The following is a 12,358-nucleotide window of genomic DNA, read 5'->3' as shown; positions in this document are numbered from 1 at the left end:
CTCAGCCCTTCTCCCTCTGATCCAGCGTGCTGAGCTGTTCGTGTGCTAGGGATGCCTTTGACATCCTCCTTCTCAGAATAACACTTTTGAATGCAAGAGAGAACCCATATAGGGCTACAGAGGAAACCAGAAGTAAGTGTTGCAGTACTTATCAAAACATTCTTTTAAAATGTGTGATCTAATAATTAGCATGCTGTTGCTTATGAGCGCCCTAACTAGCAAGACCTGGTGGCAGCCGTCCTACTGACTCCATGAGAGCAGGGAGGAGAGCTGTGCAGCTCCAGCGGTCTGCATTGCTATAGGGCCTGGGGTGAGCCCAGGCTCGGTGTGTCCAGCATACATTTCACAGAGAGGTTGAAGGCGGGGAAGTTGATGATTATTCCCCCATCAAGTTCACAAAGCCCTAGCTTCTGTCCTTGGGCTCTGCGGCAGGACCTCCGGGAACCTGCTCCACTGTCTCGGGGACTGCAAAGCCTGCCCCTGCTTTGCCCGGCCCCCTTGCCTTGCCCCCAGGGTCCTTGGGCAGCCCTCCTGGGGGTCTGGGGACCAAGGAAGGCATCCCGACTGTGACCTGAGCTTTAGTTTCCCAGCCATGGTAGGGGAGAAGTGGTCGGGGTCAGCTGCATCCCCAGGCCCCCACACCTGGCTGTTGTGGGTGAAATGCCCAGGCCAGGCATTGTGAGTCCCCAAGCAAGGCCATAGAGCAGAGAGGATCTCCCATCACCCCCAGGCTCAGCTGGAACTCTCCTGCCAGCCTGGCAGAAAGCTGACATTTCCTGCCCTGTGGGCCAAACTCAGAGCTCAGCAGGGGTCAGAGAGTGACAGCCATGCTTTCTTTCTGCAGGGGCCACCCTGCTGTGAGCAGTTCATAAGGGAGGAAGGTGGAGATGCCCTGTTCCCAAGCTATGGGGCCTCTCATTTGACAAATGGGGAAACTGAGGCCCAGAGGGGACAGGGAAGGGGCGGTCCCATGGTGAGCTGAAGCTGGAGTGGCCTTGGGTGGGCTGCGGTGCTGCCTGCCATCTTGTGATTCAGACTTTAAGGACTCTAGAGCACTCTTGGGGCACAGGGACATAATCCTAGTTCCCAATCCCTTAACTTCCCCCCAGGGACCTGGTTCTGTGCTGAGGCCCCTCAACGCAGTCAGACCCAGGTTCTACCCTCAGGAGACCCTTGGCCTGGTGGACTCAGAAAGACCGGCTGCACCCAGCATGGTCTGATCCAGGACAGAGGGAAGCACAAGGGGTGGGGCTTGGAAAGGGGTGTTGAAGGATGCATAGGAGTTTGAGGGAGAATGGGGAAGAGAGGGCCTTGGGTAGTGTCTGGCATGCGGCAAGGCAAGGGATGGGAAGCCTTTCCTCTGAGCGCCGTCGATGAAGAGGTGCTCCCATCTGCCCAGCGTGCTGTGCGTCCTCGGCCAAGTCCCCTCCCTTTCTGAGCTGTGTGCTTCTGTCTCGCCATCCATCTGCTGTCCCTGCTTCCCTTTCCCCCACCTCCCTGGCACACTCACTTCAGCCCCGCTGCCCTCCCCTGGCCTCAGCCTCAAGGCCTTTGTGGCTACAGTTCCCACTTGAAGGAGTACCCTCTTCCCTCATTCTGTTCTCACTAGCTCTCCAGATGTCACCTACTCAGGCAGTCTTCCCTGACCTCTGGAATAGTCTCCACCCGTCTCTGGATTTACTCAAGTTCTTTTTTTTTCCTCAGCCTGTTTTTTTTGGTCTGTCTTGCCCCAGCAGCATGTGGGCCCCCAGGCATGATGTCAGCGCATAGTAGAGGCTGGGCAGACGCCGCTGAGCGTGTGAGTCAATGCTGAGTGTGATTCTGGCAGCAGTGCCAGGCCGTGGCGCGCTCACAGATCTGAACTGTAAATGGGGCCTGGGGCAGAGCGATAGGCTTTCTGGAAGGCCTACCCTATTTTCCTGGACTCCACATCTCTGAGGTCAGCCTCCTGCCCACGGTAGGGTGAACCCCAGAGCCCTGAGAGTCTGTCAGGCCCTCCCAGGGAATCTTCTGTATCTGAAATAAGGCCAGATTTACAAAATAAAAGAAGGAAGCTAAGAAAGCAACTGTAACATGCTCCCCTACAGAGAGCAGACAGGTTATGGGGGGCTGAGGCCCTAATCCTGGCTGGCCCTTTGTGAAGAAATAAATGCACCCCTCAAGCTGGGGACTTCCTTGCTGGGAGCAAGGCAGGCCTGGAGGGCTCACTGAGGGGTTGGTGGCTGGATTACAGAGGGACTGAGGCAGGACACCTGGGTGCTAGGCCCAGCTCTGGCTCAGACTGGTGACCTTGGGCATGGCTCCTCTCTGTGCCTCATTTCCTCCTCTCAAAGAAGCTTGGGCCACCCCACCTGGGACTTCTGTGATGCAGTGAGCAGAAGCCAAGTACTGGGTCCTAGGGGCTCAAGAAACATGCTAGGAGTACTCACGGAGGAGCAAGGGACTTGGGGAAATCTTGGAAAGCTTCATGGAGGAGGCATCCTTTGAGCTTGGAGGATGCATTGCATTCTGAGAGGCAGAGAAAGGCATTTCATGGTGAGGGGCCAGCTCTGGCTGAGGCTCTGAGGTGTGGGACATTCCAGAGACATTGGAAGCCCAACCCTAGCTCTCTGCTCATTCCTACTGTGTCCTTTTTTTCTTATTGATTCAGAAGAACTCTTTATATATTAAGCACATGGGTCCGATGTAAACAAACACATTATTTTTCTTTTATTTTACTTACGATTGGTTTTGACAACATCATACATATTTTTATGTTGGCAAATTTCCCAGCCTTTCCTTTGGTGGTCTTTCTGGTCCCAGGATGCTTCTTGTGTCCTTACTTTGGGTCCTTGCTCTCCTGTGCACATGCTGGCTGCTCAGGACATGTCTGAGACTCCAATTAAGTTGAAGCTGGAAAATTTACAGCTGTATGAAAATCAGAAGCCAGGGTGCCTTTGCTGACCTGTGCCTCCCGCTGGGGTTCCTGCCCATCATTCCTTCTTGCTTGGAGTGGGGTCCAGCTGAGGCCCTAAAGGGGCCTGTGACTCTCTGCAGGGTGAGGCAGAGGCTCATAGCTGTGATGAAGGGAGAGGGTGGGGGGACAGGGAGTTCCCAGCTGGCCAGTCTCCATGTGTTCACTCATGGAAACCCCATTGCAACCTCATGAGATAGGTGCTATGATTAGTTCCATTTTATAGGTGAGAAAACTGCGGTTCAGAGAGGTTATGTGGCTTGCCCAAGGCCACACAGGAAGGGATGGAGACAGGATTTGAATTCATGCCTTGTTGCCCCAGAACTCTTATAGTTTCAAGCTCTTATGGCCCTTGGGCTCCCCATTGCCTTTGGGATCAAGTCTAGGCTCATTAATATGACATCCGAGGCCTCCTGGGGTGATGCCTCGGCCTCTGTGCCTGCACATGCTGAGCTTCCCTGATATGATGGTGGCAAGGCTGTGCCCATCTCTTCACACCTTCCCCACAAACCCCGAATAGTTTAGATCCTGGAATGGAGGGCTGGCAGGGCTTCTGTGGAGTAGCTGGGCCAGCCCCCTGGTTTGCACACAGTCAGGGTGGGTCTTGCCCAAGGCCCAGTGCCTGGAGAGTGAAGCTGGAATCTGCACCAAGACTGCAGGACTCTGGTGCTCTTAGCTGTGTCACTGTGCTATGGTTGGTCTCAGGCGGGGTTGTCTCCCCTGCTGCTCGCTGCTGCCTCCCCACTGGCAGATACTCCTCTAGGAAGCACCCCTCCTGCCACTGGGTTAGACACCTCCCCTGGGCTCCCGAGGGCCCAGCGACTTATGACTGCTGACTTCTCACCGTCTGCCCTGTGAGGCAGGGTGCCCCATGAAGGCAGGCGCCCAATGCTTCCTCTTCAAGTCCTCGGTGCCCAGTGAGGACTTGAAGAGGGAGACCCAGAGAGGGACAGAGCCCTGCCCCAGGTCACACAGCAAGTTGGGGCAGAGCCAGGAGTCCTAGAAGGGCCCCAAGACCCTCCAGGTCTCCCCTGTTCCTAGGACTTAACGGAGCCCAGGGATGGGGCAGTGTCTGCGATGGCCACCCCAGCAGAGGGCACTACTGCAGGGCCTCTGTTCTCTGCTTCTCCCAGGGGCCTGGGGCCAAGGACACCCTCTCTCCCTCCTGCCCCCACCCTCTGTGAAGAAGGATGTTCTCAAGATAAAAATACCGTCAGAAACATTCCCTGGTGTTTGGTGTGACTGTTGTCCACCCTGTGGGGCCAGAACCTTCTGACCTGGCCTCACCTCAGGGCTTAAGGGTGGACATTTGCCTTTTCTGGCCGCTTGGTGCAGCCTCTTCCTGGGGTCCATATGTCCAGCCCCCATCTTTACGCCACAGAATGTGAGGGGTCAGTGTCACTCAAGGTTCCTGCAGCTTCCACTTTCTGAGCATCCTCTGTGGGCCGGGCACATCCCGAGCATGGAACAGCGAGGCAGATCCTGCCCTTGTGCGTTTTGTGGCTCCTTGCGGGCTAGGGGGGCTTCTGAGGACATCCAGCAGGCCACAGGGAGGCTTGGGCACAGCCAGCTTTCCATCCTGTTGGGAAGCCTGTTTCTGCTTTCAGTGCCCACGTGGTGTCAGGAACGCCGGTCACAGTGAACGCCTGCAGGACCCACACTGCTGCATAGTCTCTGTGGGACAGATACTGAAGCCAGGGCTTGGCTTACCCTCGTGACAGTCTCCCGAGGTGTGTGGGGTCTCCTCATTTTGCAGATGGGGAGTTTCAGGCCCCAGTGAGCTGGGGGGCTGCCAGGCCTCTCCAGGGAGGGTGACAGCTGCCACCTCCCAGAGACCCGCTGGGGCGAGGCCCAGTGCCCGGACTGTAGCTTCGTCACCACCTTCAATTTCATGGCACATCCTCTGAGAGGCCTGGCAGGCATCACCAGCCTCGTTTTTCAGGGGAAGCTGAGCCTCAGGAAGGGGAAGTGCCTTGCCCTGTTCCGTGGGGGATTTCAGCCCCAGCCTCAGCCCAGGCCCTGCCCTCCCCTGCGGGATGCTGTGGGCCAGCCCGGCCTATTGGCCCTCAGTCATGGTCATGGGGAAGCACTGCCCCTGCAGCCCACCTCCCCATCCAGGATTGTGACCATAACCCCGGGAAGCATTTGTGGGACTTGGCGGGGTGAGCTCACATGGCGACTGCTGTGGCCCCTGCAGGTGGCGGGAGCTCTGGCCAGGGCATCCGGAAGGCTGGCTCCTGTTTGCAGGGTGCTGCCCTGCCCTGTGACTTCAGGCAAGTCACTTCTCTGCTCCACGTCTCAGTACCCCTGTGTAGAATAGAGCTAATTTTGCCTTCCTCCTAGATAAGAACAAATCCAGCTGGATTTGTGGTCTGGGGAATGCCCCTTCCAGGTAGTAGGGAGTGAGGGACGAGGTTGGGAGAGCCTGGTGCAAGCCAGGTGACCAGCAGGACGTGGATAGAGGCTGCCGCCCACACTTCTGGCCCCCACCCCTGCTTGGCTTCCCATGGCCCTGTGGCAATATCCGACCTTCGCTGCTCAGAGTTCCAGCTCCAGGTGACTGGGCAGGTGACTTAGCTTCTCTCAGCCTCAGTTTTCCTATCTGTCCAGAGGGGAGAATTGTTCCTTCTCCAAGGCAGGGCTGTGAGCATCGGGATGACTGCAGCCAGCTGCCAAGCATGCAGGGCCAAGCACAGTGTTGGCTCACTCGGGGAAGGGCGTGGACCTAAGTCCCTGCCGTGGAGGTCCCCAGCTGTGTGATGTTGGCTTGTGACAGAACCTCTCTGAACCTCTGCAGCTCATCCACCTGTCCATCCATCCACCCATCCATCTCTGAACCTCTGTGTCCCCATCAGTTTTGAGGGTGGAATGGCTGAGAGAGGCAAAGTGTAGGCCTGTGGCTTCTGCTCCCAGAATGATGAGGGATGGGGAAGAAGGGGCTGGGGATTGGGGGACTTGGAGGGTGAAGAGGGACTGAAGGGCCACTAGAGACCAGGCAGGCCATCCCATTTCAGAACAAGCTGAGAGAGGGGAAGTGACTCACTCAAGGTCACACAGCTTATGAGGTGCAGAGCTGGGATTTGAATCTAGGTCTGTGTGCCTCTAAACCACTGTCACCTGTCCCAGGAGGCTGATGAGGTGGGGGTGACTCACCAACAGTTGCCTTAATTCCAGCCAGAAAAACCAGTGTGACAAACCAGCCTTGACTGTAACCTTGTAAAGGGCAGGCCCCATGAACTCCCTGGCTGGGAGGTGCGGAGGTGAGAAGCATGTCAGGTGGCTCACCATGGAGATCCTCAGAGCCCCTTCCCACCAACCTCTTCTCTGATTCTCACGGCACACTGGATAGGAAGGCAGGGGGACCCCTTTGACAGGTGGGGAAATTGCATCTTTGGGATTGCAGGGACCATGTAGGATGTATGTGTACCCAAGGCAAATCTCTGGCAAATTACTGATGTGTGCCCATCCATGTAGTTAGCCATGTGCCCACCTGCTCATCCATCTAGTCATCTATCCTACTTGCCCAAACACCCTATCCATCCATCTACCCACTCATCACCCAACCGAACACCCATCCACCCATCCATCTATCCATCTACCCACCCATCCACCCACCCATCCATCCACCCATCCACCCACCCATCCACCCATCCATCCACCCACCCATCCATCCACCCATCCACCCACCCATCCACCCATCCGTCTATCCATCTACCCACCCATCCACCCACCCATCCATTCACTCATCTGTCCATCCATCCACCCTTCCATCCCTCTATCCATTCATTTCCTTACCCACCCATACACTCATCCACCTGTCCATCTATCCACCCATCCACTCATCCACTCATTCACTCCACCCATCCATCACCCAACATTCCATCCATCCATCCATCCATCCATGCACCCATCACCCATTCATCCATCAATCTGTTCATCCACCCACTCAACCATATACCCACCCATCCACCCAGCCATCCCTCTATCCATTCACTTCTTCACTCACCCATCCACTCATTCACTCACCCATCCATCCACCCAATCATCTGCCCATCCATCCATCCCATTCGTCTGTCCATCCATCCACCCACCCATTACCCATCCATCCACCCATCCATCCATCCATCCACCCATTCACCCATCTATCCCTCCATTCACCCATCTATCCCTCCATTCATTCATCTACCCATCCACTCAGTCACCCACCCATCTACCCTTCTGTTCATCCATCCATCCAATCATCTACTTTCACACTTATCCATCCATCTATCCAACCATCCACCCATCCATCCATTCATCCATCCATCCATCCATCTTTCCATCCTATTATCCATTCATCCACTCATCCATTCACCCATTCATCCACTCATCCATCCTCTCCTCCATACAGCCATCCACCCTCACACCCAACCACTCATTCACCCATCCATCCATCCACCCACCCATGTATTCATTCATCCATCTACCCACTCATCCATTTATCCATCCACCTACCCATTCATCCCTGCATTCATTTATCCACCCACCCATCCATCATCCATCCATCCATCCATCCATCCATCCATCCATCCACCCACCCATTCATTCATCCACCCACTCAGCTATTCACAACTGGCTCCAAAGTTGGCGTTGGGAAGGCTCTGCAGGTGGTGGCTGGGAGTACAGGCTGAGGGCCTGAATTCCTTTGTGACAGTGGGAGAATTACCACATTAACTACTTCTCTGGAATAGTAACAACAATAGTTCCAACCTTGTGGAATTGTGAGGATTGTGTGAGATGATGTATGTAAAATGCCTACTATAGTGTCTGGCATGCAATAGGCACTCAATAATTGTCAGCTGTCATTTTTCTCTGACACCCCATCTTGTTCTGCTCTTCTCTGGTTCTGGATGGTTGCTATGCTGTGAAGGTGTGGGGCATCAAAGGTGCAGGCCAGAGGCCCTTCCATCTCCTGTGGGGCCCTGGGGAAGTGAGCAGAAATGTGGGTTCATGTGGTTATGTCTTACTTGTGAGCCCCTCTGAGAAGAGCAGCACCGCCTGCAGTAACTTGGCTTTACTCTTTTAACTTTAGGATGTTCTAGTGACTGGATCCTTTCCAGCTGGTGCCTGGGAAATGGCAGCCACTACTAATTCAGCCTTGAAGACAGTACTGTGCCCACTCAGCACCATTACGTAGAAGATAGAACTCAAGAGGTAAGAGTGAAGTCATTGACATGCTCTTGTGCATCTAGGCATTCCTTCCACCAGACTCTCATCTGTACATCCTTCACCCCTCCACCCACCATACCATCCTTTCATCACCCATTCCCCCACCCATTAATCTGCTCAGCCTTCCATCCACCCACCCATGCCTCCACCCCTCCATCCATCCCCTCGCCCATGCCATCCGTTCCTCACCCATTCCCCCACCCATTCATCTGCTCAACCATCCATCCACCCATCCTTCCACCCACCTAGCCAGTCCATCTATCTGGTCACCCCTATCATCCACCCACCCATCCGTCAACCCGATTTATCCACCCATCTGCCCGACCACCCAACTGTTGATTCAATCACTGTTCCACCCATCTCCTCATCCATCCCATTCAGCTGCTTAGTCCTTCACCCTTCATCTGGCTGGAGCACATTTCCTGGGTGCCCCTCTTTGCTAGTACCTGCATCAGCCTCTCTAGGCCTCTGAGCTTGGTCAGAGATGGGGCCTGGGCAAGATCAACTCTCACACAAGGTGGGAAGTAGCTTCTGGCCTGAACGGGAAAAGCCCAGTGCTAGAGGATCCTAAAGGGGGCCAGGGGAAGAGGAGGAGGTGGAGGAGGCGGAGGAGAAGGTGGCTCAGTATTGTGGGGCAGAAGGAGGAGGAGGAAGAGCAGGAGGAGACTTGGTGTGGGGCATCCAGGAGGGGAGGCCAGGGTTCAAGAGCCTTTGCCGTGGAGAGGCTACTGGAGACCCTATGAGGAAGGCCCAGGAGACAAAGGTTCCAGCGCAAGTAGTTTCCTGGGAGGTGATCCCAGGAAATAAGGAAATGAGGTGAGAAAGAGAAGGAAGTGATAAAGGGCATGTCATTGATACAGTTACTGCTGGGGCACTGGAGCCGACTCCCGCTGGGGAGGCCAGGGAAGCAGTGCCCCTCCCAGGGGCAGCTTGCTGGGGCCCAGCCACCTGCGCCCATCAGTCACTGACTGAAAGCTGTCCTGGCAGCATCAGCTCCTCAGCCTGCCCTCTGAATGGCAGAGTGTGCCCATGGCTAGAGAGAGCTTTTGGGCAGAGAGACACTGTGGTTGGTGTAGGAATTGAGACAGGTGGGCCTGAGGTGGTAAGGGCCTAGGATATCAGTGGGGCACCCACCACCCCATGCCCTGCACACAGTGATGTGTTGCTGCTGCCTCTCTCCTCGGGCCTAGCCTGCATTTGGCATAGGAAGCCATCATGGCATTGGACCCAAATGTTTGAGGGCCATGGGTTAGCTTGGTGGACAGAGGCCAGCTGAGTCTCTGGTGGGGAAGTTTGGCCTGGAAAGGGGGTTGGGTGTAAGAGGTCATCATCTTCTTCCCAGATTATGAGACATAGGAATGCCACCCCCCCACTCTCCCTCTCCCCTCCATACCAGCCTGGGTTCTCCCCCATCCAGCCAAGCTTCCTCACTGCTCCCAGGGTGCCCAGCACGTCTTTGCCTCCCACTCCTGGCTCTGGCAGTGTCCCCCAGGAGTGCCCCTCCTGGCTGCCTGTGCCCAGCCTAGCCTTGATGTGGTCCTATACCCTGGGCAGGGCCTGCCATGAGGGAGAGCCCCTAACCCTGCAGCCAGCCCTGCCTCTCACACCCTATGTGACGGAGCAAGGGCACCGGCTCAGAGCCTCAGTCTCCCCATCTGCAAAGGAAGGGCTGGGCTTTCCAGGCCCCAGTGCTGCATCTGATGAATGGTGCCTGGATTAGGAAAGATTCTGAGCTGCCCTGGATGCAGTGGATGAAGCTCTGTGGCTGAGGAATGGTGCTTGCCTGGGCGAGGCTGGAGCAGCCACCTTGGGCGGGGAGGCGTGCACCAGCCTTCCCTGCATTGAGTGATCTCTGAGGGGTCTTCCAACGGTGAGGCTTGATCATGAGGTAGAGTGCCCCATCTCAGAATGAGGGTGAGTGGCCGTGGGTTGGAGTGCTGGTGAGGGCCCTTGAACCTGTGCTTTTGAGTGCCGATTTGCGGCAGTCTACATCTCATCACCACCTGGGATTGCAGGGGCTTGGGATCAAAAGGATTGCAGTGCCACGCACACAGTCAGGCCTCAGGTCTTGGTGTTGTGGGGCACTGGTTTCACCCCTACAGCCCAGCCTGGAAACTTCACTCCTGAAAGGCTGTGTAACCCTCACAGTGACTCAATCTTCCTAGGCTTCCGTCTGCTCATCTGGAAAATGGGGATAATAATCACAGTGTGATGGAAGGGATTAAATGAATCAGTTTATTAAAGCTCTTAGAAGAGCACGTGGCAGGTAGTAAGCACTTGATAGATACTGAGTGCTGTGTTCGTGCCTCGTGAGGCGCCCCAGCTAGCTGAACAGTCTCTGCATGGGGGATGGGGGCTGTTGGCGCCTCCCCCTCCGAGTCCCTATGTCTTACCCTGGGTGATGCAGGCCCCTGCACTCTCCCTTCCGGTCAGTGCTTTCTTGGTGTCTGGGAATGTGGGTCCAGGCCTTGCCCTGGGCTCCTCCCGGATGTCACCGAAACCTGAGAAGCCCAGGGCCTCAGGGCAGTGGGCATGGGGCATCCAGTTCCATCCGGAAGCACCTCCCGGTGACTCCTGGACCCCACCCTTAGGTCACGTGGCAGCTGCCGTCTGGCATCCTCTCTAAAAGCTCCCAGCCCAGGCCCTGGTCTGTTCTTCAAGTGGACTGGTCGCTGGGAGGCTGCGTCTGTAGGCACTGTGGCCAGCAGGAAAGCAGGGATCTCCGGGGGTCTGCCGGGCCCGCGCTCTCTCCCCACTGCCTGCTCTCTCCCTGCTGGGTTTGCTTCACTGCCCCTTGGTGTTGAAACCGCCTTGTCTAGCTCAGGTAGTGTACCCCAGCGCCCCTCTCCCATTCCCCTCCCGGCGACCCTGGGACCCTGGCAGGCCAACCTGGGTGTCTGCGGAAAACGGTCCTAACTTTAGTAGTGAGCACCTTGTCTTGGCCCTTGAATTGCTTTGTGACCTGGGACAAGTCTCTTTTTCTCTTTTGGACTTGGTTCTCCCATCTGTGAAATGGGGAGCCAGCCTTCTTGCTTGCTAAGGCCTCTTCCAGCAAAACAGTTTCTCTGATTTCATGTCTTGTCTGATTTCACTGTATGCACCCCATTGAGCAAGAGCCAAAAAGGCCTGTGTGTCCCTGGTGGAGGATATTGTCCTATATTTCTTAAATTGCGACCTTGAAGGCCGCATGGTTGTGTAACTTCTTGCCACACCTGTGTTTATGCAGGAGTGTTCTTGAGACATTGTCTAGCTTGTGGTGCTAGGGTTTCTATGCCTGGGTCCCCTTCTAGGTCTGTCTTTGTGGTGCTGTATTCACCAAGTGCCCAGTGAGGGGGCTCCCAGCACCCCTGGGGAGGGTCTCTCTCTCTCTCTCTCACACACACATGCACACACGGCAGAGCAGGACTGTGTGAGGCTGAGGACTGACATTCTGGGCTCCAACTCTCTCTTCTGCTCAGTTTCCAGGGGTCCTGGGACAGGTGTCTTTGTCAGTTTTTGGCTCTGAGAAATGAGGGAGTGGGGCATGAACTTGACCTTGTTGATGCTCTCTGGGTGGTAAAACCACGCAGAGAGGAACGTCAACAGAAGTGGGGGTTTCCAAGCCTGTATGACACCATCTGGGCAGGTCTGGGGTGCCCAGCCCTGGCAGAGATGCCAGGAGCTGTGGCAGCACCCTCACCAGTCTGGTAGTTGGCCAGTTTTGAGGCCGCCAGCTGCTGGGAGCACATGCAGACCGGGCTCTCTGGCCTTTAATTCTTGTGATTCTGTTCCTTGCAGGCTTTGAGCTGCTCGGAGCAGGGGCTGGAGCAGCCATGACCCGCTGGAAGTCCCTCAAGGCCCCTGGGCCACACAAATCCAGCCCCTGTCAGCTGGTGGCCTCACGCCGGCGTCTGAGTGCCCCGGCCCTGGCTGCCTCCTTCTGGAGGGTCCAGGAATCTGGGGCTGAGCCCCCTTCCCAGCACAGCCTCAGGGGTACCCCCTGCCGCCGGCTCCCTACCTCCAGGCCCAGGCAGAAGCAGTGTCCACCATTCCGGCCCTGCGTCCCAGCTCCTCAGCGTCATGGTGAGGTGGTCAGCCGCAGCGGTGTTGGAGGGGGACGGCAGAGTAAGGAAAGGCATCCCTGCAGAGCTTGGGGGCCCATGGTGGGGGACGGCGCTAGAGGTGGTTTAAAACTCAACTCTCCTGCTTAATGGCTGT

The 12,358-nt window shown here is 56.1% G+C and overlaps 1 protein-coding gene across 3 annotated transcripts in view; it reads left to right on the top strand.

The window, feature by feature from the left end:
• KCNJ12 (potassium inwardly rectifying channel subfamily J member 12) overlaps positions 1–12,358 on the top strand; it is an 80,091-nt gene that overhangs the window by 24,421 nt on the left and 43,312 nt on the right. For 2 of the 3 annotated variants that reach the window (XR_002940200.3, XM_016930798.4), the window contains exon 2: positions 8,025–8,146. Coding sequence is in view for 1 of the 3 variants with exons in the window: in XM_024350411.3 (XP_024206179.1) it covers positions 11,974–12,223 (250 nt within the window). In the remaining 2 variants the exon portion in view is untranslated. Of the gene's footprint in view, positions 1–8,024; positions 8,147–11,938; positions 12,224–12,358 lie in introns of all 3 variants that reach the window. The other variant, XM_024350411.3, reaches the window with a different exon arrangement.

Source organism: Pan troglodytes, chromosome 19, assembly GCF_028858775.2.
Source record: "Pan troglodytes isolate AG18354 chromosome 19, NHGRI_mPanTro3-v2.0_pri, whole genome shotgun sequence".
NCBI classification, from domain to species: Eukaryota; Metazoa; Chordata; class Mammalia; order Primates; family Hominidae; genus Pan; species Pan troglodytes.
Note: the sequence above shows the minus strand (reverse complement) of the source record. Positions and strands in the feature narration are given on the sequence as shown.